At 26.2% G+C, this 26,276-nt stretch overlaps 4 protein-coding genes across 4 annotated transcripts in view; all 4 read left to right on the plus strand.

The window, feature by feature from the left end:
• Positions 1–2,574: 2,574 nt before the first annotated feature.
• On the plus strand, positions 2,575–4,140 carry LOC122847746. The gene is made up of 3 exons (XM_044145596.1): positions 2,575–2,802; positions 2,895–3,033; positions 3,109–4,140. The coding sequence occupies exons 1-3, from the start codon at positions 2,650–2,652 to the stop codon at positions 3,600–3,602; spliced, it is 786 nt and encodes a 261-aa protein (XP_044001531.1). The 5' UTR covers positions 2,575–2,649; the 3' UTR covers positions 3,603–4,140.
• Positions 4,141–4,779: 639 nt separating this feature from the next.
• The window catches only part of LOC122847747, a 32,222-nt gene continuing 10,725 nt past the window's right edge, over positions 4,780–26,276 (plus strand). Inside the window, exon 1 of the mRNA XM_044145598.1 lies at positions 4,780–4,800. The gene's annotated coding sequence lies outside the window, so the exon portion shown is untranslated. The remainder of the gene's footprint in view (positions 4,801–26,276) is intronic.
• On the plus strand, positions 5,181–20,160 carry LOC122848022. The gene is made up of 8 exons (XM_044145839.1): positions 5,181–5,220; positions 6,606–6,963; positions 10,422–11,035; positions 15,303–15,382; positions 15,493–15,682; positions 15,782–16,528; positions 19,199–19,864; positions 19,979–20,160. Exons 1-8 carry the CDS (start codon positions 5,181–5,183, stop codon positions 20,158–20,160), a joined length of 2,877 nt encoding a protein of 958 aa, XP_044001774.1.
• LOC122847748 (putative adenylate cyclase regulatory protein) lies at positions 21,797–23,835 on the plus strand. Its single transcript, XM_044145600.1, has 3 exons — positions 21,797–21,875; positions 21,966–22,420; positions 22,526–23,835. The coding sequence occupies exons 1-3, from the start codon at positions 21,836–21,838 to the stop codon at positions 23,672–23,674; spliced, it is 1,644 nt and encodes a 547-aa protein (XP_044001535.1). The 5' UTR covers positions 21,797–21,835; the 3' UTR covers positions 23,675–23,835.

Consider the following 26,276-nt stretch of genomic DNA (forward strand, 5'->3'; position numbering starts at 1 on the left):
ATTGACTGATAAAATTATCTGTAACACCATCAATATTACCAACACTTAATTCTTTTAAATTTTCCAAGCTTGTTAAAGACATGAGAGCTTCTTCAGTAATATAAATGCATGAACTTATATCTAATTTTTCTAGATTTTTGCATGAATAAGCAATAGCAAGAAGACTGCTATCTTGGAATTCAGGCATATTTGACACATTTAAATATTCAAGATATTGCAATTCTGCCAACTCATCAAAAAAGACAGGAGCAACTTGTCGTCTAAATATATTATCATCATCATTATCATCATCATCATCACCATCATCTTCTTCATCTGATAAAATCAGATATTTAAGTTTTTTACAATTGTTTGAAATTGTATATAGTGTATCTATAAATTCCTCCCCGGAAACTTCATTCGCGAAACAATAATTTAAATATTCAAGATTTTGTAGTTCTGTCAATTTTTTAAGATTAATTTCTATTATTCCTTCACTCCAAATACTAAAAGACCTTAAATTCTTGCAATATTTCACCAATTTGATTGTTGTGTTATCATTAATTCTAAAACGAGTACCGAGATGTTCCAAGTTTTGAAGATTATCCCAATCTTTAATTGAAATATCAGGTGCATCCCAATCTGGAAGCAACATAATATTGCAATATCTTATACTCTTGGATGAATTTAAAATGTTATTGAGTACGTTTGGAGTATTTATTGCCCATGAATTATCAATGTCAATATATTTTAAATTTACAAATTGATTAAAAATATCAACAGGATTGTACAAGCAGTTTTCACTCACGAAAGAATTGAGAAGACTGAGTTCTACAAGTGTTGTTGTCTCGGATATTCCTTGAATCATGTCATCTAGAAGACAGCCACTTAATGACAAATATTGAAGTTTTTTAAATTTCCTTATATTCTGAAAAATAATAAAAATTAATTTAAACAAATTGAATTTATTGTAATAAATTAATTTGATTAATAGTATATATTAATAATCAATATAGTAACTTACGAAAAGCACTGGTCGCCAGAAAATGTCTTCATCATAATGTAAAAAAATTTTTTTCATTCCTTCTGGAAGATAATTGATTATGTGAGATTGAAACTTGGTATTCATAAAATTTTCCATATTTCCTACGCGTATTTGAATTCTTGTTAGTTTATCCAAGTTTTTGAAGGCATGAATGTAGTGATTGATATTTATTTTTAATTTTTCGTTGACAATTAAATAAAGACTTGTTAAATTTTTGCAGCGCTCACCAATGATTGGCATGATACTTGAATCGCAATTTTCCAAAAGAAACAAATCTCTCAAATAAATACCAAAATTTGATAATAATTTCTTAACATATGATGGTGCCAACAAACTATCATCAAAAAAACGACCAATTGATTCGCCGAATGTGTATTCTTTAATGTCGTACCAAGCTAGTTTACATGTCTCTTCCCATTTGGTACAAACTGTAAAAAAAAATATCAAATTAAATAAAATAAAAATATTAAAATTATAATTCAAATGAGTAAAATTTTATTTTAATTTTTATTACCTTTTTCCATGGTCATTCTTTCGGGTACTGACAGCAGCATGAATATTTGTGCCAATGAATCATGATCTATAGTGTTAATGAGATCTATTTTTTCGTCAACATGATGATGATGTTGTTCTTGAACGTGACAGATCTTTTCTTGACTCATGATGATAAATTCTAAAAATAAAAAAAATTAATATATTGAAACAATAACGATAAGTTTAATTTTTATGACTTTCCCAGTCCACCCTACCGAATAGCCAATTAGTGTTTAAGGTTGTATATATCAAAAGGTTTAAAAAATAATGATAATGTTAAAACTAAATGTTAAAACGTCTTTAAAAAACAGTAACAAGTAAATATACTGAATAATAAAATGTACTAATTTTTTGCGAAGAGTGTTCAAAACTTTTTAAAAAATAATACGTATTAAAACGTTTTTAAAAATAATTAACTTGTTATGTGAAAAATATGTAGATTAATTTAATGAATTAATTATTAATACTATTATTTTATTAGCAACGATCAAAAAGCCGCGAACAATATTTATTATTTTTTCTGACAATTCACCACATGATCCAATATTCACTATTTCGATTTGAAAAATCATGTAAAATTTTTAAAAAGAAAACTACTTTTATTAAACTTAATTAAAACTACTGTAAAAATTAAAAGTGAAATAATTCTTACCTTGATTATTAGTAATGCGCTTAGCAGAAATCAATTCAAATACTTGTTATCACTGTTATCACTGCGAAGGCTTTCGACTTTATGGCTATCTATGGATGGATCATCTGGAGCCTGTAATCAGGTTGACGGAAGTAAACACTATGAGCGCTGTCGTCACTTTTATCATCCAATAAAAAAAAAAAATTATCATAGCTAATCAGCTCTCTTGTATAAATAAAAAAGTGGCCAATCTCAAAGGTGATATAAAAAGTAGAAATCAAGGTCTGTATAGATTAATAGACGGCTGGGATCAGGTCGTCGCATGACTCAGTGCGCATGCGCGGTCAGCCATGTTTGATTCCATTCCCCACTACTAATGTTCACCACATAATGTAAACAAACAGTGGCATGTCAAAAAAATTTCCAATTGAAAATTTAATTATTAATTTACAAAATAAATATGGTAAATCAATGTTGTGCAATTGGTTGTGGTAAAAAACAATCAAAAGGAACCACAATACTCAAGGCTTTTCCTAGAGATCCAGATCGTCGTCAAAAATGGGCTACTGCTGCTGGTGTGAGCCAAATAAAACCAAGCTTAAGGTTATGTGAGGTAAGTTTATTTCGTCACATAATTTTTTTTTTCTGATTAAAATTATCAGTTTACAAGTTAAAATATTAATATTTACAAAAATATTTATAAAGCTCCATTTTGATGCATCTCAATATGAACAACACCGTCAGGATGGCTTAAAAAAATTAAAACCAAATGCAGTGCCAACTTTATTTGGTGATGTTTTGACAGATTATTTGAGTAAAGACCACCAAGATAAAAGTAACACCAGTAAGAATAAACATTAATTTTTACCAACATTAAAGTTGTCTTGATTAAAAAACTTTAATAATTATTTTTTTTTAGTACATGATGCTAGTTGGACTTCATGTGAATCACTCAACCAGTTGTCAACAATGGACTTAGATGAATCTTTATCCAGTTCCTTGCCTAATGTGAGTGATGTAATCATAGATGAATGTACCACTGACAACCCAACGAGTTTATCCGAGTTACCAAAGTCTGATAATACCAAATCTGTACCAAGTGATGAGCAGCAGATTGAATTGCCACTTATAAACTTGGATAAGGAACATTCAGTATCAATTTTTACTCATAATGTTTATCCTGATACTTTAAATAGTGTTTCATCAATTCCTGCTGATGAATTACATGCAGAATTAATCAACAAATATAAGCAAGAAGTTATTAAATTGAATTTAATGCTTCAAGATCAACATCGTCTTCATCAACATGAAATTTCGAGCTTAAGCAAGGAAGTAGAAAGCTTAAAAAAAATAAATATTAGATTGGAAGGTGAATTGCGAGTTGAACAAGAAAAAAGAATAAAGTCAGAATAACAACGAGAAAAAATTGAAAATAAATTAAACAGGCTTTTTAATGTATTTGATAACAGTTCATTTTTGAAAAATCTTTTAATTGAGTTATCCAACGACAATAAACGGTACTGGAGCCCACAGTTAGTCAAGTCAGCTTGATATTTTTCGAAGAGAACATTTGTGTAGAAATTGCATTGATAATCTGATAAGTAATGATGATGGAATTAATTTTATGTTGTACACAAAACTCTTAAATCAAGGTTCATTGCATCAAGCAAAAGCAAAAATTGTTGAATATATTTTTTCAGTAGAGTTACAGCTGCAATATCATTTGCATACTTGTTTGAGATTTGCATCCTCTTCTAGAACATCATTTAAAGTACATCGTTCATCAATATGCTCCTTATCCTTTTCAAAAATGTAAATCTTGTAATTCTATTGATTTACTCGTGAATCGATATATTCATTTACGAGTAATGACTCATGTAAATCAATTAAAATTAAGAGAAAAAGAAAAAAAAAAGAAAAAATCTGATGACTCTTTTGCTTCAAAAAGCTCTTTCAGACAGCACATGAGTTAAAAATTTTTTTACAGTTTGGATAAACTTAATTTTTTTAATTTATTTATTCATAGTATGCGCCAGGCAAAAGTCTACTGAAGAAAACATATTATGTAGAGAGATAAAAAATTGTGTTTGATTATTTTATTTTTATATTAAAAAAAAACAATTATATTTTTTAAGTAACTTTTGTTTCGCTTTTTTACAATTATTTATATTCAACTGTCTGCTAACTTTGTTGATTTTTCAGAATATTTGACTAATTAATTATTAATTAAAAAAAAATTAATGAAAATTAATTTTAAAAAAAATATAACCTCTGGTTATATACTGCTTCTGTTATATATATACCTATAGACCACATGTAAGCTCTAAATATGGTTCAAATAATGCGCGCCTAAAAGTCGGCCATGTTTGGTGCTTGTGCGACGACCTGATCCCAGCCGTCTATTAATCTACAGACCTTGATAGGTATAGCCTGTGAATTGGGATAACCATATTATCATATTATCCAATATCCATATATGTGTGTCAAATATCAATCTATATCAGACTTGAATCTTGATATAACGGTCAAACGTACAAAATTGTCTAATTAAAATTGATCATTAAATTGATACATTTATTCAGAAATCAAGAAAATCAAAGGATCAATTGAGGTAAATCAAAATTTATCATTTTAACAATTGAGTACATTTATAAAATAAACATGTGTTTCAATTGTTGCATGACATTCAATTTATTATTTGACATTACTGGTAAATCATCAATCTTTATTTGATGTACATCTTGGAACATGCAGTTTTTGTTTATTTTATTATTCTGGTAATATATTTTTTAGAATTTACTTGAAATGAGGCCAAAAAGAAGATGTGTTGTGAAAAACCAACAAATCTCTGATGATCATGGTGGCAACAATAAAAAAAGGCCAAAAAGAAGATGTGTTGTGAAAGACCAACAAATTTTTGATGATGGTGACAAGAATAAAAAAAAAGTTGTCATCAACTCACTGGATCATGACTCGTTAGCAAAAATCATCATGTTGTTGCCAATACCAGAAAGGATAGACATAGAAGAAGGTAAATATTATTATCAAAACAAAGTTTCTTTTTTGTTAATAAAATATCAATGTATATATTATTAATTTTTAAATTTGATACGTTTTATTGTAGTTTGTGTCAAATGGAAAGAGGCATCCCAACTAGCTTGGTATGACATTAAAGAATACAAATGTGAATCATCAATTGGGCGTTGTTATGATAACCGTTTGCTAACACAATCATACCTTGATAAAATATTATTAAGATGTGGTAAATATCTAAAAGAATTGTATCTCTCAGATATTTTCGATTCAAGTATCATGCCATTTGTCGGTGATCATTGTAAAAATTTAACAACCTTGGAATGTAAATTTAATGATAATGTCTTAATTGATAATGCTGACCACTTTGTTCAAGCATTTACACAATTGGATAAATTAAAATGCATTAAAATGTTCCTGGAGTATACGACAAAAAATAAAACAATGAATCTATTTGAAATAATTAATAGTCTTCCAGAAGAAATTAATGAAATTCATATACTTCATAAATATTTTTTGCACCGTGAACGAGCAGTTCTTTTCGTAAGTTGTTATTGAATACCAATTAGTTGTTTATCACCGCAGTGACAATCAAATAAATACAAATCATTTTAATAAATTTCTATTATTTTCAGAGTTTAAAAAAATTTAAAAATCTTCAAAAACTGACTGTAAATGGCCTCTGTTTAGACGAGCTAATTCTTCAAGAAATAGCAGAAGCAACAACACTTGTTCATCTTAACATCCAATTATATAATACACACATAATGTTTCTTCTATTCGATAAACTCGTTAATTTGGAATATATTGATATAGAGATTGAAGGATATAATGAAGACAAGAAAGTCTCTACAAAAGTACTCAACACTATTTTTTGTAAATGCAAAAATCTAAAACATCTCGATATTCCAAGTGACTTTTGTGATCTTGCTAAAATTCCTTTGGCAAAATGGAAAAACTTCAAAAATCTAGAATATCTTCGTTTATCTTGTTATGAAATATTACCTGACTTAGTAGATACAATTGTTAAATATTGCAAGAATTTAAAAGACTTGTGCATAATCTCTATACGTGATATTAGAGAGGCATATGTTGTAAAAAAGTTAACAAAATTGGAAAACCTTGAAAGTTTAGAGATTTGTTATGAATGCCTCAATGAGGAAGAAATAATCGCAATTTCAAACAATTGTAAAAAACTTAAACGTTTAGAACTTTATGATTGCTATTTAGTACCATCTATTGATAGTGACAAACTTTCTTCTCCATCTGTTTTAAATGAGTTATCAAAATTACAATATCTTGAACATCTAAACTTGGATGAAACAAATAATATTGAAGATAATACAATTATTGCTATTGCTAATAATTGTAAAAACCTAAAAGGTTTACATATCTGTAATGCCAGTAATAATATTACTGAAACAGCTCTTGTTGCTTTAACAAAGTTGAAAAATTTAGAAATTCTAAGAGTTAGTAATATTTCCGACAGCTTCATTATCAGGTTGAAAGTATTTAATTGTGCTGGTTGTAAGAATCTTACTGATACTGGTATTATTCAATTTATAAAAAATAACCCAGATCTTGAAAATATCTATGCCAACGATATAAATAATATTACAATTGCCTTGGTTATTGGTGCTGATCAGGCAACTAAAAATCGTACAAATGGCATAATTTTACGTTTACAAATATCTAATAAATCAATAATTGAAGCTTCTAAGTCAACAATTAAATCTCAATGGTTGGTTGTTTCTGATCAGAGCTGGTTTTATCCTAAAAAATTAATTTAAATTAATCGTATATCTTTCTCTCTAATTTATACTCTAAATATTCTTCTATAATAATGTATTCATAAAAACATACCAAATATACGTATTACCAATAGTCAAAGACATTGTAAAAGAAGATTATTATTATTATTATTTTATTTGAGGTTTTAAAGCTCAATTATCAAGTAACATTAGTTAATTTAAGTTATAATATATATTTTTATTAATATAGTTACATGAAAATATACAAATAAATAATTTAAACAGCTATATTTATTTATTTAAAAAAAAAAAAAAAAGTAATTAATTTAATGACAGCTGATTTTTTTTTCTAGTAATTTTTTTTCTTCATTTATAAAAATAACGAATTTTTTAAAATGTTAAATGTATAAAAATTGATCAAACAAATATCGCAAATAGCTATGAATTTATGATATATTTTTATGGATATAATTACATAAAAATACAAATAAATAATTTCAACAGGTATATTTATTTATTTGACATAAAAAAAAATTTAATTAATTTTAATTATTATATTTATAATTTTTATTACTTGCGGCAATGTCTAAAACTATTGTCCTTATGTAGACCTTGTTATCAACTTTATCAATAATCAAGTGGTGGTTAATTTGCATTGCAACGCATATTTTTTGAAAACACTTTATTTATTTATTTATTTATTTATTTATTTATTTATTTATCAAACAATGTTCTAGGCAAGTGCCTTCCAGAACCCAGATATATATACAAAAAGATTACAATTAATGCTTTTTCTATTAATATTTTTGTAAAACAAAGTTTAATAATAAAAATACTTTCTTAAATAATTTTTTGTATTAAATATTTTTTGTGTAGACATATGTTATCGAAGCATTTAAACGTGTACAAGTCAGTTTAATAATAAAAATTAGAAACGAGAAATTTTCTTTTTTTGTATGAGTACAATTTTTATTCTTCAATGTAAATTATGTTCAGTGAAATACAAATTCTTTATTACAAATGAAGATTATTACTATTATTATTATTATTACTTGTTTTTTATATTACTTTAAATCATAAAAATTTAAATGTCAATGTTAATATTTTTTAATATAATAAAAAAAAAAATGTTAATATTTTTGTCACACAACAGTTTTAGTTTTAGTTTCAACAAAACAAAGTTCAATAATAAATATACTTTCTTAAATATTTTTTTGTATGGAACTAATTAATTTCTCTTACAACAAGTATAAAACGGTTGGGGCAGGCTCTGGCCACTCATATGGCATTCCCAGTCTTTATATTTTCAATATCGATTCGGTTTTTATAGAATAAAAATAATTATCCTTCAACATTATGTAAGTAGACCTTAGTATTATTATAACTTTATCGATGATAAAATTGGCTGATAATTTGCATTGCTATTCATATTTTTTGAGACGATTAATTCATAATTGTAATGAATATAATTCGTTTTTCATTGTAATACATAAAAATATAAAATATATTATAAAAAAAAAGAGCCATCTAATTAATTGCAAGTGTTATGTATAGTAATAATAAATAATTTTTAAATTTTTTATTTTTGAACAATCAACTGGTACATCACAACAAGAAAAAATGATAATCCTCATCCTGGAATGCTAGTGAGTAAAATATTAATATATTAATAAATCTGATTAATAAAAAATACTATCAATTATGTTTATTTAATTGTCTCTAGAAGACTCGAGGTGAATGTTTCAAAACTATGCTGGTAACGTAGACATCTAGCTGCGATCCAAAATTGATGGTCAAACGTATTTAAGAAATAAATACATAACCAAGTCAATGACATTATGTACTAAAAAAATTTATTGCATCAACAACAACTAAATTAATCATCAACAAAGGATCAATTAAGGTAAATGAAAATTTATAATTTTAACAATTACATTTATAAAACAATCACGTTTATCAATTGTATTTTAACACGTTGCATGATATTCAATATTATTTGACTTTAAATATAATTTATTCATTGATGTTGATTTTGCTGGTAAATCATCAACTTTTAATTATGATCCGCTATATTTTGGAATATATATATTTTTTTATGGTTATTTTTGTTTATTTTATTATTCTGGTTGTAATATACATTTAAATCTATCATTAGTTTTTTAAATATATATTTTCAGAATTTAATTAAAATGAACCAACAAACCTTTGATGACAGTGACAGTAATAAAAAAAGGCCAAAAAAAATATGTGTTGAGGAAGAACAAATCTCTGATGATGGTGACAAGAATCAAGAAAGAGTTGTCATCAATTCACTCGATTACGACTCATTAGCAAAAATCATCATGTTCTTGCCAATACCAGAAAGAATAGAAATAGAAAAAGGTATAAATAAAGCTTTTTTTTTTGTTAAAATATCAATGTTTATATTATTAATTTTAAAATTTAATATACGTTTTATTGTAGTTTGTACCAAATGGAAAGAGGCATGTCAACTAGCTTGGTATGACATTAAAAAATACAAATGTGAATCATCAATTGGACGTTGTTATGATAACTGTTTGTTGACACAATCATACCTTGAGAAAATATTATTAAGATGTGGTAATTATCTAAAGGAATTGTCACTTTCAAAAGCTTTCACTAAAAGTATTATACCGTTTATTGGTGATCACTGTAAAAATTTAACAAGTCTTGAATGTAAATTAAACATCAATTGGTTGAAGTGTTTTGCTGATGATTTTGTTCAAGCATTTACACAGTTGGATAAATTAAAATGCATCAAAATAACAGTGGATTACTACTCAAATAAGACAATTAATCTGTCTGCAATAATTAATAGTCTTCCAGAAGAAATTGAAGAAATTCATTTATTTTATAATGCTCTGAGGCAACAAGCTATTCCCATGGTAAATCCTTATTGAATATTAACTAGTTGTTTATATGTATCACCAGTGACGAACAATACTATCAATTTAATACGAATTATTTAAATAAATTTCTATTATTTTCAGACTTTTAAAAAATTTAAAAATCTTAAAAAATTAGCATCAGTTGGCTTCTGTTTGAGCAACATGATTCTTCAAGAAATAGCTGAAATAACAACACTTGTTCATCTTGACATTGGACTATCATATGATACACCCGTTGGGTCTTTTCTATTTAATAAACTCGTTAATTTAGAGTATATCGACTTAACGATGGGTACTGAGTATGCGTCCAACCTTTCTACAGAAGTACTTAAGACTATTTTTTGTTCATGCAAAAATCTAAAACATCTTGATATTCCACCTGGTCCTTATGATCTAGCTAGAATTCCTCTTGCGAAATGGATAAATTTTCGAAACTTGGAATATCTTAGTATTTCTCGTAACATGATGCCTGACTTGGCAAATACAATTGTTGAATATTGCAAGAATTTAAAATATTTGAAAATACATTTTCCTCGTAGCATTGTAAATAATACTGCTTTAAAAAAGTTAACAGAGTTGGAAAATCTTGAATGTTTAATATTGAATAGTGAGGCTGAACTTCATGAGGAATCAATAACTGTAATTTCAAACAATTGTAAAAAACTTAAGCATTTAGAAATTCCTTATTGTCCCATATCATCATATTATGATGGTAATCCACTGTCTTCTCTAACTGTTTATGTTGAATTATCAAAATTGCAATATCTTGAATATCTAAACTTGAGTCATAGAAAAAATCTTAGCGATAGTACAATTATTGCTATCGCTAATAATTGTAAGAACCTAAAAAAATTAGATATCCAAAGTTGCACGGGTCTTACTGAAACAGCTCTTGTTGCTTTAACAAACTTGGAAAATTTACAAAAACTAGATGTAAGTTTTCTTGATGTAATAACAGACAGTTTCGTTATTAAATTAAAAGGATTGAAAGCATTGCGTTGCGAAGGTTGCCAAAAACTTACTGATGATGGTATTATTCAATTTATAGAAAATAATCCACATCTTGAATTTCTTGATGTCTGCTCTATTTGTATAGATATTACAATGAATATTGTTATTGCTGCTAATAGCGCAAATAAAAATCGTACAAATGGTATTTTTTTACACTTAAAAACAACTAGGGATTGTTCAACAGAGCTCTATATAAAGAACTTCTGAGAACTTCTATTTGTCATAACATACCAGCTAAATCTTACTGGTATTGAATCAATCTAATTAAGTTTAATTATACTTTTTTCTAATTTATTATTTAAAAACATACAAAATACGTTACTATGTTAATGTAAGTTTTTTGTAAAACAAAGTTCAATAATAAATATACTTTCTTGAATAATTTTTTTATGGAACAATTATTTTTACCCTTAATTGTACATATACCTATATGTCATTACAGGTTTATATAACTGTTGGAATCTTTTTTATTTTTTTTCCTATACATAGTTTTCCTATGTATAGTAAGTGGATTCGGTTGAAAAATAACAAACAATGAAATGATTTTATCAACAGGTTTTAAAGCTCTATTATCAAGTAACATTAGTTAATTTAATTTTCAATAGATTTTTTTATTAATATAATTACATAAAAATACAAATAAATAATTTAAACAGCTTTATTTATTTATTTAAAAAAAAAAAAAAATTAGTTAATTGTAATTATTACATTTATAATTTTTATTACTTGCGGCAACGTCAATACACTTAAATTAATTAATTAAATGACAGCTGATTTTTTTTTTTTTTTCTAGTAATTGTCATTGTTTTTTTTTTTTTTTTCATTTATAAAAATAACAAACTTTTTAAAATGTATGAACAGCTGGGGCAGACTCTAGCCACTCATATATGGCATTCCCACTCTTTGTTTTTTCAATATCAATTTAGATTTTATAAAATACAAAACAATTGTCTTTATGTACATACCTTGTTATCAACTTTATCGATGATAAAGTGGTGGTTAATTTGCATTGCTATGCATATTTTTTTAAAACACTTAACTCATAATTTTAATGAATATAATTCGTTTTTTTTTGTAATACATAAAAATATAAAACATATTATGAAAAAAAAGAGCGATCTAATTAATTACAAGTGTTATGGATAGTCATAATAAATAATTTTCAAATTTTTTGTTGCAATAATCATGTTGATAGTTCCATCATAACTAAGTACTTTTGATGAACAATCAAGTGGTACATCACAACGAGAAAAAATGGTAATCCCTATCCTGGAATATTAGTAATTAAAATATTAATATTAATAAATCTGATTAATAAAGAATACTATCAATTATGTTTATTTAATTGTCTTTAGAAGACTCGAGTTGAATGTTTTGGTGGAGTTGAAGAATCATCATCAATCATCATTATCTCATCATCACAAACAAAACGTCGTCCAGACTTGAGACTAAAATACCGATTACCTTTATCAAAACCGATTGAAACGATGGCTTCTATTTAGACAACATAATTCTTCAAGAAATATCAGAAAAAACTACACTTGTTCATCTCGACCTTCGACCATATGATATACATCACGGGTTTCCTCTATTTAATAAACTCGTAAATTTGGAATCCATCATTCTAATGATGAACATGACTGGATATATATGCAGTATAGAAACAAATAACTTCTCTACAGAAGTACTCAATACTATTTTTTGTACATGCAAAAATCTAAAACAACTTTATATTCCATTAGGTCTTTATGATGTAGCTACAATTCCTCTCAAGAAATGGATAAACTTTCAAAACTTGGAATATCTTGGTATTTGTTGTTACATACTGTCTGACGTAGCAAATGCAATTGTTAAAAATTGCAAGAATTCGAAACATTTCAAGATAATAAATTTTGGTTACTTAATAATGTTTGGAACTGCTTTAAAGAAGCTAACAGAGTTGGAAAATCTTTAAAGTTTAGTATTGCTTATTACCAATAGTTACAGTGAAAAATCAATAACTGCAATTTCAAACAATTGTAAAAAACTTAAACGTTTAGAAATACCTCGTGTCTCTATAGTATCATCTATTGATGGTAAACCACTTTCTTCTCAATTTGTTCTTGATGAGTTTTCAAAATTACAATGCCTTGAACATCTAAATTTACATTATACAAAAAATCTCAAAGATAGTACAATTACTGCTATTGCTAATAATTTTAAAAGCCTAAAAAAATTAGATATCCAAAGTTGCACGGGTCTTACTGAGACAGCTCTCTGCTCTCGTTGCTTTAACAAACTTGGAAAATTTACAAAAACTAGATGTAAGTTTTCTTGATATAATAACCGACAGTTTTCTTATCAAATTAAAAGGATTAAAAGAATTGCATTGTGCTGGAAGAATCCAGATCTTGAACTTCTTGATGTTCATTCTATTGACAATATAACAATTGGCATGATTATTGCTGCTGATCAGGCAACTGAAAATCGTACAAATGGTATTATTTTACACATAAATTTATATAATCCGTTAACAAAAGAAACTTCTAACTTACTAAGAAGTTCTAATTCAATAATTAAATCTCAGTGGTTAGTTGTTGATAAATTTAGGTAAATTTATCATATACCTTTTTCTAATTACTTAAATATTACTTGGAATCATAACAATTTGAATCACAATGTTAATATTTTTGTAAAACAAAGTTTAAAAATAAATATACTTTCTCAAATAATTTTTTGTATGAACAATTATTTTTACTTTTAATCGTATATATGTCATTACAGGATGAAAGATACTCAAGTGGTTCAACAAATCATTTTATATTTCTTTTATTAATTTTGCCTATTGTTGATACTTACAAATTTGTAAGTAACGCAAATATTCTTGAGCATGAAAATCACATTTCATTGACAATATATTATTTTGATAAATAACCATTTACAAAAAAAAATTTATTAATTATACATCTAAACAAATATATTTCAAATATAATCAATATTTTCATTTTTTTAATTAATCATTGTGTATCTCAAGTTAAAGTAGAAAAATAAATACAAAAAGATTGAATTGAACAAAAGGAAAGTAATTACTAATTACTAATTAGTAAAGTTATGTGTGAGTTGATGATACTCTTTTGATAGGTGAGAATATATAAAGGACAGCACAATTTATTTGTTTGTTATTATTCATAACATTCACGATTTTTTATTTTAATTTTTTTTTTCAATCAAAACCATGCTGGTAACGTAGACATCTTTAAGGATCACGTTAATACGTTATTCCATGTGAGTGTTTTTTTTTTTTTTTTCATATTGTTTCATATCAATTCTTATCTATACTTGTGATAAATAAAGTTGACACTTCCTTGGTATTATATCAAGGATAACAATAGCAAAATTAACGGTCAGACGTACAAAATTGACTGACTAAAAATCATCATTAGTACATTTATTAAAAACAAAAAAAAATACGTTACTAAGTCAATGACATTGTGTATCGAATAAGAGAAAAATATACCTATTGCATCAACAACTAAATTAATCATCAACAAAGTATCAATTAAGGTAAATGAAAATTTATAATAAAACAGTTATTCAATAATTTCGTGTATCCATTATATTTTAACATGTTTCACGACATTCGATATTATTTGGCTTTAAATCATCAACTGTTAATTGACCTTTATCTTGGGATTTATATTTTTTTTATGGTTATTTTTGTTGATTTATTTTATTATTCTAGTTGTAATACAATTAAATTCATCATCATTTTTTAAATATATATTTTTAGAGTTTACTTACAATGAGTGCAAAAAAAATATGTGTTGAGGAAGCCCAACAAATCTACGATGATGGTGACAAGGATCCAAAAATTGTCATAAATTCACTGGATTACGACGCATTAGCAAAAATCATCATGTTGTTGCCAATACCAGAAAGGATAGACATGGAAAAAGGTAAATATTATTATCAAAATAAAGTTTCTTTTTTTTTTAAATAAAATATCAATGCGCTTGTATTATTAATTTTTAAATTTGATATACGTTTTATTATTCCAGTTTGTACCAAATGGAAAGAGGCATGTCAACTAGCCTGGTATGACATTAAAAAATACAAATGTGAATCATCAATTGGGCGTTGTTATGATAACCGTTTGTTGACACAATCATATCTTGAAGAAATATTATCAAGATGTGGTAATTATTTAAATGAATTGTCTCTCTCAGATGTTTGTGATTCAAGTATCATGCCATTTGTTGGTAATCACTGTAAAAATTTAACAAGTCTTGAATGTAAATTTAACATCAAGTCATTGACTGATTATACTGATGACTTTCTTCAAGCATTTACACAGTTGGATAAATTGAAATGCCTTAAAATAACAGTGGATTACAACAAATCAAATGCGATAATTAATCTCTCTGCAATAGTTAATAGTCTTCCAGAAGAAATTAATGAAATTCATTTATTCTTCGAACGTCGTCCGATTCGAAAATCAAATATTCCCATGGTAAGTTGTTATTGAATATCAACTAGTTGTTTATGTATCACCAGTGACAATTGACAAACAATACAATCAATTGAATATAAATTATTTAAATAAACTTCTATTATTTTCAGACTATTCAAAGATTCAGAAGTCTTCAAAAATTAACATTAGCTGGCTTCTGTCTAGACAACATTATTCTTAAAGAAATAGCAGACATTACAACACTTGTTCATCTTAACATTGAACTAAGTAGAGATATACACGAAAACTTTTTTCCATTTACTAAACTCGTTAATTTGGAGTATATTGTCTTAAATATGGGTATTGCGTACAACATCTCTACAGAAATACTCAATACTATTTTTTGTACATGCAAAAATCTAAAACATCTTGATATTCCACTTGGTTCTTATAATGTAGCTGAAATTCCTCGCAAAAACTGGATAAACTTTAAAAACTTGGAATATCTTAGTATTTGTTGTGAAATAATGCCAGACTTAGCAAATACAATTGTTGAATACTGCAAGAATTTGTCAAATTTGAGAATACATTTTCCTCAGCACGTTAATAGTACTGCTTTAAAAAAGTTGACAGAGTTGAAAAATCTTGAATGTTTAATGCTTGGTCCAGGCAAGCTCCATGAGGAATCAATAATAGCAATTTTAAACAATTGTAAAAAACTTAAACGTTTAGAATTTCCTGGTTGCGTTATAGTACCATCTATTAATGGTAACTCATTTTCCTCTCCATCTGTTCTTGATGAGTTTTCAAAATTACAATGCCTTGAACATCTAAACTTGGAATGGGCACAAAATCTTAACGATAGTACAATTACTGCTATTGCTAATAATTGTAAGAACCTAAACAGTTTAGACGTCTCAGTTTGCTTAGGTCTTACTGAAACAGCTCTCGTTGCTATCACAAACTTGGAAAATTTACAAAAACTACACGTAACGTGTCTTAATACAATTACAGACAGCTTCCTTATCAAATTGAAAGGATTAAAAGAATTAAATTGTCATAGTTGCCTGAATTCTACTAGTGTTGGTATTATTCAATTTATAAAAAATAATCCAGATCTTGAATTGATTATCGTCAGGGGTATAAAGAATATTACAATTGATATGGTTATTGCTGCTGATCAGGCAACTAAAAATCGTACAAATGGTATTATTTTACACATACGAATATTTGATCCATCAATAGTACAAGCTTCTAAGTCAATAATTACATCTCAATGGTTGGTTATTGAATAGATTATAGTTATCATATACTTCTCTTTCTAATTTATTTTTAAAAACACATACAAAATGACATTGTGAAGACATTGTATAAGAACATTTTTATTATAACTTGTTTTCGATATTACTTGGTATTATAAAAATTCTAATGTCAATAATGTTAATATTAATTTTGTAAAGCAAAGTTTAAAAATATTTAAATATACTTTTTCAAATCGGACAATTATTTTTACCTTTCTTTTTATAAATTTTCTATTCTTTTAATAAATAATCATTCAAAAAAATGAATCGATTAATTATACATCTAAACAAATATACATGCAGCTAAAAAAATTTCTAAAGATTTGTCAAAATAAAAAACAAATATTTCAAAAATAATAAATATTTTTAGTTATTTAATTAATCATTAAATATTTTAATTTAAATAATGAAAAAATAAATACAAGAAGATTGAATCAAATTTATTTAAATTCCCAGGATCAAAGCACGTCAGTCATCAAACTTAAAAACATAAAAAAAAACATATATTATCGAATGATTTTGATAGCAAATGTATCAATATATTTAACTATTTAAAATAATAAAATTTTAAAAATCATTGCCTTGCAATTGTATTATTATTTTCTATAATTTTTGTATTTTTTTTTCTTCTAAACTAAGCTCACATACACTTGAAAAATTAAGCATGCTGTTAGTAATAACGATCAGTTTTGTGAGGCTGTATTTTCTTGCTATAATTGGGCCTTGTTTATATCAATTCTCTCAATCTATATTCTCCTCATTCTCTCTCTCCCTCTGAAACATAATGTATTCCTCCAATTTAAAATATGAAAAAATAAATACAAGAAGATTCAATTGAACAAACAATGTAATCAGTAAAGTTATTTGATGTAATTTGATAATACACTCTTGATAGCTGATAGTGACAATAAATGACAGCACAATTTATTTATTTGTTATTGTTTGTGACATTCAAAATTTTTTTATTGCCCTCAATGAAAATACTGGAAAATACCGTTACCAAAACCATGCTGGTAACCTAGACATTTAGCTGTGATCACGTTAAAACGTTATTTCATGTGAGAGTGTTTTTTTATTTTTTTCATATCATTTCATATCAAAACTGTCAACTTGATATTATCAAAGACAATTAAGGATAACGATAGCAAAATTAAAGGTCAAACGTAAAAACTTTTCTGATTAAAAATCATCATTAGGTACATTAATACATTTATTAAAAAAGAAAATACGTTACCAAGTCAATGACATTGTGTATTGAAAAAGAAAAAAATTTATTGCATCAACTACTAAATTATTAATCATCAACAAAGAATCTGCAATTGAGGTAAATAAGAATTTATTATTTTAACAATAACATCTATAAAATAACCACCTGTTTCAATTGTATTTTGACACGTTGCATGACATTCAATATTATTTGGCTTTAAATATAATTTTATTGATGTTAATTTTGCTGATAAATCATCAACTGTTAATTGAGATATATCTTATTTATATATTTTTTTTTTTATGGTTATTTTTGTTTATTTTATTATTCTGGGTATTATACATTTAAATTCATCATATTTTCTTTAATATATGTTTTCAGAGTTTATTTAAAATGAGTGTAAAAAAAATATGTGTTGAGAAAGATCAACGAATATGTGATAATGGTGACAAGAATCCAAAAGTCGTAATCAACTCACTGGACTACGACTCATTAGCTAAAATCTTCATGCTGCTGCCAGTACCAGAAAGAATAGACATGGAAAAAGGTGAATATTATTATCAAAATAAAGTTTCTTTTATTGTTAATAAAATGTTTCTATTATTAATTTTTAATTTTGATATACGTACTATTCTAGTTTGTACCAAATGGAAAGAGGCATGTCAACTAGCTTGGTATGACATTAAAAAATACAAATGTGAATCATCAATTGGACGTTGTTATGATAACTGTTTGTTGACACAACCATACCTCGAGGAAATATTATTAAGATGTGGTAATTATTTAAATGAATTATCTCTCTCAGATATTTGTAATTCAAGTATCATGCCATTTGTTGGTGATCACTGTAAAAATTTAACAACCTTGGAATGTAAATTTAATGATGATTCTCTAATTGATAATGCTGACCACTTTGTTCAAGCATTTACACACTTGGATAAATTAAAATGCATTAAAATGTTCCTGAAGTATACGACAAAAAATATAACAATAAATCTATTTGAAATAATTAATAGTCTTCCAGAAGAAATTAATGAAATTCATATACTTAGTGAATGTTGGTGGGATCAGCGCAGTAATCGAGCAGTTCTTTTCGTAAGTTTTTATTGAATACCAATTAGTTGTTTATCACCGTAGTGACAATCAAATAAATACAAATCATTTTAATAAATTTTTATTATTTTCAGACTTTAAAAAAATTTAAAAATCTTCAAAAACTGACTTCACAAGGCCTCTGTTTAGACGAGCTGATTCTTCAAGAAATAGCAAAAGCAACAACACTTGTTCATCTTAACATCCAATTATATAATACACACATAGAGTTTCCTCTATTCGATAAACTCGTTAATTTGGAATATATTGAAATAGACATTGAAGGAGATAATGAAGACAAGAAAAACTGTACAAAAGTACTCAACACTATTTTTTGTAAATGCAAAAATCTAAAACATCTTAATATTCCAAATGACTTTTATGATCTTGCTGAAATTTCTTTTGAAAAATGGGAAAACTTTAAAAATTTAGAATATCTTAATTTATCTTGTTCTGAAGTATTACCTGACTTGGCAGATACAATTGTTAAATATTGCAAGAATTTAAAACACTTGTACATGAACTCTACATGCGATTTTAGAGAGACATATGTTGTAAAAAAGTTAACAAAATTGGAAAATCTTGAAAGATTAGCTATTAGCCATGAAAGCCTCAGTGAGGAAGAAATAATCGCAATTTCAAACAATTGTAAAAAACTTAAACATTTAGAACTTGTTTCTATCGAAGTATCAACAGGTATTGATAATGATGACGAACTTTCTTCTCCATCTGTTTTCAAAGAGTTATCAAAATTACAATATCTGGAACATTTAAGCTTGAGTTATACAGATAATATTGAAGATAGTACAATTATTGCTATTGCTAATAATTGTAAAAACCTGAAATATTTAGATGTCATTGGTACCAGTGATGATATTACTGAAACAGCTCTCTTAGCTTTAACAAAGTTGAAAAATTTAGAAATACTAAAAGTAGGCCCTCGTAATATTTCAGACAGCTACATTAGCAGGTTGAAAGGATTAAAAGAATTGCATTGTGCTCATTGCAAGAATCTTACTGATACTGGTATTATTCAATTCATAAAAAATAACCCAGATCTTGAATATATTTTTGCCTACGATATGGATAACATTACAATTGACTTGGTTATTGGTGCTGATCAGGCAACTAAAAATCGTACAAATGGCATAATTTTACGTTTACAAATACCTAATAAGTCAATAATTGAAGCTTCTAAATCAATAATTAAATCTCAATGGTTGGTTGTTGGAACATAGATGTATCCTTCAAACTAATTTAAATCAATCGTATATCTTTCTCTCTAATTTATACGCTAAATATTCTTCCACAATGTATTCTCAAAAACATACAAAATACGTATTACCAATAGTCAAAGATATTGTAAAAAAAGATTATTTCACTCCAACACTCCTTCACACTGCACACCAACAGTCCAACACCGCTGCGATATTATTGCGAGGTCAAATTTTTACCTGGGTACGCTTACGAATATATGATCCGTCAATAATTGAAGCTTCTAAGTCAATAAATAAATCTCAATGGTTGGTTGTTACTAGTTAAAGCATATATCTATAGATTTATCTTTTAAATTAACTTGAATTTATCATATATCATTCTCTGTCATTATTATACGTTTAATATTCTTCCATAATGTATTCTTAAAAACACATTCAAAATACGTTGCCAAGTCAAAGACATTGTAAAAGAAGATTGTTATTATTATTATTATTATTATTATTATTATTATTATTATTATTATTATTAATTGTTTTCTATACTACTTTAAATCATAAAAATTTGAATGTCAATGTTAATATTTTTTGAGACGCTTAATTCATAATTTTAATAAATATAATTCGTTTTTTATTGTAATACATAAAAATATAAAACATTATTATAAAAAAAAAGAGCGATCTAATTAATTACAAGTGTTATATATAATAATAATAAATAATTTTCAAATTTTTTGTTGCAATAATCATTGGTAGTTCCATCATAACTAAGTACTCTTGATGAACAATCAAGTGGTACATCACAACAAGAAAAAATGGTAATCCTCATCCTGGAATATTAGTGATTGAAATATTAATATTAATAAATCTGATTAATAAAAAATACCATCAATTATGTTTAATGAACATTGTATATTTAATTGTCTCTAGAAAACTTGAGTTGAATGTTTTGGTGGAGAATCATCATCAATCATTAATCATCATTATCTCATCATCACAAACAAAACGTCATCCAGGCTAAAGACTAAAATCCTAAAATACCGATTAAATACCGTTATCAAAACCATGCTGGTAACTGCTGGTAATGTAGACAATTAGACATCTAGCTGCGATCACGTTAATATGTGATACATAGTGTTTTTTTTTTTTTTTTTTCATGTCAAACTTGATATATTAATTATACATATCAAGATTATCAAGGATAACAATAGCACAATTAACGGTCAAACATACAAAATTGTCTAATTAAAATTCATCATTGAATTAATACATTTATTAAAAAAAAAAAAAGGAACAATTGAGGTAAATCAACATTGATAATTTTAACAATAATTATATATGTACATTTATAAAATAAAAATACGTGTTTCAATTGTTGCATGACATTCAATATTATTTGACATTAAATATAATTTTATTGATGTTAATTTTGCTGATAAATCATCAACTGTTAATTGACATATATCTGATTGGGATTTATATATTTTTTTTTTTATGGTTATTTTTGTTTATTTTATTATTCTGGGTATTATACATTTAAATTCATCATATTTTCTTTGATATATGTTTTCAGAGTTTATTTAAAATGAGTGTAAAAAAAATATGTGTTGAGAAAGATCAACGAATATGTGGTAATGGTGACAAGAATCCAAGAGTCGTAATCAACTCACTGGACTACGACTCATTAGCTAAAATCTTCATGCTGCTGCCAGTACCAGAAAGAATAGACATGGAAAAAGGTGAATATTATTATCAAATAAAAGTTTCTTTTATTGTTAATAAAATGTTTCTATTATTAATTTTTAATTTTGATATACGTTCTATTCTAGTTTGTACCAAATGGAAAGAGGCATGTCAACTAGCTTGGTATGACATTAAAGAATACAAATGTAAATCATCAATTGGACGTTGTTATGATAACTGTTTGTTGACACAACCATACCTCGAGGAAATATTATTAAGATGTGGTAATTATCTAAAAGAATTGTCTCTCTCAAATGTTTGTAATTCAAGTATCATGCCATTTGTTGGTGATCACTGTAAAAATTTAACAACCTTGGAATGTAAATTTAATGATGATTCTCTAATTGATAATGCTGACCACTTTGTTCAGGCATTTACACAATTGGATAAATTAAAATGCATTAAAATAACAGTGGGTCACAACTGCTCGAAATGGAAATTTAATCTCTCTGCAATAATCGATAGTTTTCCAGAAGAAATTAATGAAATTCATTTATTTTCTGAACCTATATGTGATCTTCGAGTACGAAATATTTCCATGGTAAGTTGTTAGTGAATATTAACTAGTTGTTTATGCATCACCAGTGATATGAACAATACTATCAATTGAATACAAATTATTTAAATAAATTCCTATTTTTTTTAGTCTGTTCGAAGATTCGGAAATCTTCAAAAATTAACATTAGTTGGTATCTTCTTGAACAACATAAATTTCCAAGAAATAGCAGACTTAACAACACTTGTTTATCTTAGCATTGGACTACAGAGTAAAAGACACAATAACCATTCTCTATTTAATAAACTTGTTAATTTAGAGTATATCGACGTAAAGATGGGTACTATGTATTATGGGGACAACATCTCAACAGAAGAACTTGAGACTATTTTTTGTACATGCAAAAATCTTAAACATCTTGATATTCCACAATGTTCTTATACTGTAGCTGGAATTCCTCTTGAGAAATGGATAAACTTTCAAAATTTACAACATCTTGGAATTTCTTGTCATTTAACGCCTGAGTTAGCAAATACAATTGTTAAATACTGCAAGAATTTAAAACATTTGAGAATACCTAATTACTATGGGAATAATACGTATTCTTTAAAAAAGTTAACAGAGTTGGAAAATCTTGAATGTTTAATATTGGGTAGTCCGAATTATCTCCATGAGGAATCAATAATCGCAATTTCAAACAATTGTAAAAAACTTAAACGCTTGGAAATTCCTGATTGCGATATACAACCAGCTATTGATGATCTCCCACTATCTTCTCCGTCTGTTCTTGATGAGTTATCGAAATTGCAATATCTTGAACATCTAAATTTACGTAGAGCAAACAATCTTGAAGATAGTACAATTATTGCTATTGCTAATAATTGTAAAAACCTAAAAAAATTAGATATCCGAGATTGCAAAACTATTACTAAAACAGCTCTTGTTGCTTTAACAAACTTGAAAAATTTACAAATACTTAATGTAAGTTATCTTGATAATATAATAACCAACAGCTTCATTATCAAATTGACAGGCTTAAAAGAATTGGATTGTTCTTATTGCCGAAAACTTACTAATTCCGGTATTATTCAATTTATAAAAAATAATCCAGATCTTGAATTTCTTAATGTCTGCTTTATTGAAAAGATTACAGCTAACTTGATTACTGCTGCTGATAAGGCAACTAAAAATCGTACAAATGGTATAATTTTACACATACGAATATCTAATCCGTCAATAATACAAACATCTAAGTCAAAAATTAAATCTCAATGGTTAGTTGTTGGATCTACACGTTAATATTTTTGTAAAACTAAGTTTAGAAATAAATATACTTTCTTGAATAATTTTTGTATGGAACAATTATTTCCACCCTAAATGGTACGTATGTAATTACAGCTTTGATGATATTCAAGTGGCCTAAAGAACCATTTTATATATTTTTTCAATATAAATTTGCCTGTTATTGTTGATACTTACAAATTTGTAAGTAAGTTAAATTCTTGATCATGACAATCATCTTATGGACAATATATTATACTAATAAGTAACCACATTATCAGTATTACTTGGAATCATAATAATTCAAATGATAGTATCAATATTTTTGTAAAACAAAGTTAAAAAATAAATATGCTTTCTCAAATAACTTTTTGTATGGAACAATTATTTTTACTTTTGAGAGTACATATCTCATTGCAGGCTTTAAAAAATATTTTTATATTTTTCTAATAAACGTGCAATTTATTGTTGATTGTTGAAGATTTGTTGAAAATGAAAAACAAACATTATTGAATTGAACAAATGAAGTAATGAGCAAAGTTATTTAATGTAGTTTGATGATACTCTGGGTTTAACTTTTAACAGCTGACAATAAATTAAGCTACACAATTTTTTATTATTTATATAATAGTTGAAATTTTTTATTTGCAACTTTTAGACTTCTATGTATAGTTGGGATGACCTTATTCCACGTGGGTTTTTTTTTTTTTTTTGTTACTATTTTTTCAATATCCATATCAAAAGTTAACAAATAATAATAATAGCGAAATTAACGATTAAACGTACCAAGTTGTCTAATTAAAGCCCATCATTAAAATAAGACATTTATTTATTTTTTTTAAAATTCGTTATCGAGTCAATAATATTGTGTATTAAAAAAGAAAAAAATTTATTGCATTAACTATGTACTAAATTAATCATCAATAAAGGATCAATTAAGTAGCTTAATTTCAAATAGAAAAATAATTACAAGAAGATTCAATTGCACAAATAACGTAATCAGTAAAATTATTTAATGTAGTTTGATGATGCACTTTTAACAGGTGACAATAAATGACAGCACAATTTATTTGTTTGTTATTGTTTATGACATTCAAAATTTTTTGTTTGTTATTGTTTATGACATTCAAAATTTTTTTATTGTCCCCAATGAAAGTACCGTTATCAAAACCATGCTGGCAACATAGTCATTTAGCTGCGATCACGTTAATACGTTATTCCATGTGAGAGTGTTTTTATTTTTTTCATAACATTTCATATCAAATCTGTCAACTTGACATATCAACAATAGCAAAATTAAAGGTCAAACGTAAAAAATTTTCTAATTAAAAATCGACATTACATTAATACATTTATTAAAAAAAGAAAATACGTTACCAAGTCAATGACATTGTGTTATATAAAAGGAAAAAATTTATTGCACTAACTACTAAATTAATTATCACCTAATCAAAGGATCAATTAAGGTAAATGAAAATTTATAATTTTAACAATTACATTTATTCAATAATTTCGTGTGTCCATTGTATTTTAACATGTTGCATGACATTTATTATTATTTGGCTTTGAATATATAATTTTATTGATGTGAATTTTGCTGATAAATCATCAACTGTTAATTATTGACATATATCTTATTGGGATTTATAGTTTTTTTTTTTAATGGTTTGTTTATTTTATTATTCTGGTTGTTAACAACCATATACTATAATTATACATTTCAATTCATCATCATTTTTTTAATATATATTTTCAGAGTTTACTTAAAATGAATGCTAAAAAAATATGTGTTGAGGAAGACCAACAAATCTCCAATGATGGTGACATGGATCAAAAAGTCATCATCAACTCACTGGACTACGACTCATTAGCTAAAATCTTTATGCTGCTGCCAGTACCAGAAAGAATAGACATGGAAAAAGGTGAATATTATTATCAAAATAAAGTTTCTTTTATTGTTAATAAAATGTTTTTATTATTAATTTTTATATTTGATATACGTTTTATTTTAGTTTGTACCAAATGGAAAGAGGCATGTCAACTAGCTTGGTATGACATTAAAAAATACAAATGTGAAACATCAATTGGACGTTGTTATGATAACCGTTTGTTGACACAACCATACCTTGAGAAAATATTATTGAGATGTGGTAATTATCTGAATGAATTGTCTCTCTCAGATATTTGTAATTCAAGTATCATGCCATTTGTTGGGGATCACTGTAAAAATTTAACAACCTTGGAATGTAAAGTTAATGATGATTCTCTAATTGATAATGCTGACCACTTTGTTCAAGCATTTACACAATTGGATAAATTAAAATGCATTAAAATAACAGTGGGTCACAACTGCTCGAAATGGAAATTTAATCTCTCTGCAATAATTAATAGTTTTCCAGAAGAAATTAATGAAATTCATTTAATTTCTGAACCTATAAGGGATGTTCCAGTACGAAATATTTCCATGGTAAGTTATTATTAAATATCAACTACTTGTTTATATGTATCATCAGTGACAAACAATACTATCTATTGAATACAAATTATTTAAATAAATTTTTATTATTTTCAGTCTTTTCGAAGATTCAGAAATCTTCAAAAATTAACATCAGTTGGTATC

This window comes from Aphidius gifuensis, linkage group LG1 (assembly GCF_014905175.1).
Source record: "Aphidius gifuensis isolate YNYX2018 linkage group LG1, ASM1490517v1, whole genome shotgun sequence".
NCBI classification, from domain to species: domain Eukaryota; kingdom Metazoa; phylum Arthropoda; class Insecta; order Hymenoptera; family Braconidae; genus Aphidius; species Aphidius gifuensis.

What these genes read in the sequence shown, in the direction of transcription:
- LOC122847746 (XM_044145596.1), top strand. Translation starts at nt 2,650, where the DNA reads ATGGTAAATCAATGTTGTGCAATTGGTTGTGGTAAAAAACAATCAAAA. An exon ending in CAAGCTTAAGGTTATGTGAG is followed by an intron (nt 2,803 to 2,894) that starts GTAAGTTTATTT and finishes ATATTTATAAAG; the next exon opens with CTCCATTTTGATGCATCTCA. An exon ending in CCAAGATAAAAGTAACACCA is followed by an intron (nt 3,034 to 3,108) that starts GTAAGAATAAAC and finishes ATTTTTTTTTAG; the next exon opens with TACATGATGCTAGTTGGACT.
- LOC122848022 (XM_044145839.1), top strand. Translation starts at nt 5,181, where the DNA reads ATGTTGTTGCCAATACCAGAAAGGATAGACATAGAAGAAG. An exon ending in AAATAAAAATCGTACAAATG is followed by an intron (nt 11,036 to 15,302) that starts GTATTTTTTTAC and finishes TCTCTGCAATAG; the next exon opens with TTAATAGTCTTCCAGAAGAA. An exon ending in AATACTAAAAGTAGGCCCTC is followed by an intron (nt 19,865 to 19,978) that starts GTAATATTTCAG and finishes AAAATAACCCAG; the next exon opens with ATCTTGAATATATTTTTGCC.
- LOC122847748 (XM_044145600.1), top strand. Translation starts at nt 21,836, where the DNA reads ATGCTGCTGCCAGTACCAGAAAGAATAGACATGGAAAAAG. An exon ending in AAGAATAGACATGGAAAAAG is followed by an intron (nt 21,876 to 21,965) that starts GTGAATATTATT and finishes GTTCTATTCTAG; the next exon opens with TTTGTACCAAATGGAAAGAG. An exon ending in GAGTACGAAATATTTCCATG is followed by an intron (nt 22,421 to 22,525) that starts GTAAGTTGTTAG and finishes TATTTTTTTTAG; the next exon opens with TCTGTTCGAAGATTCGGAAA.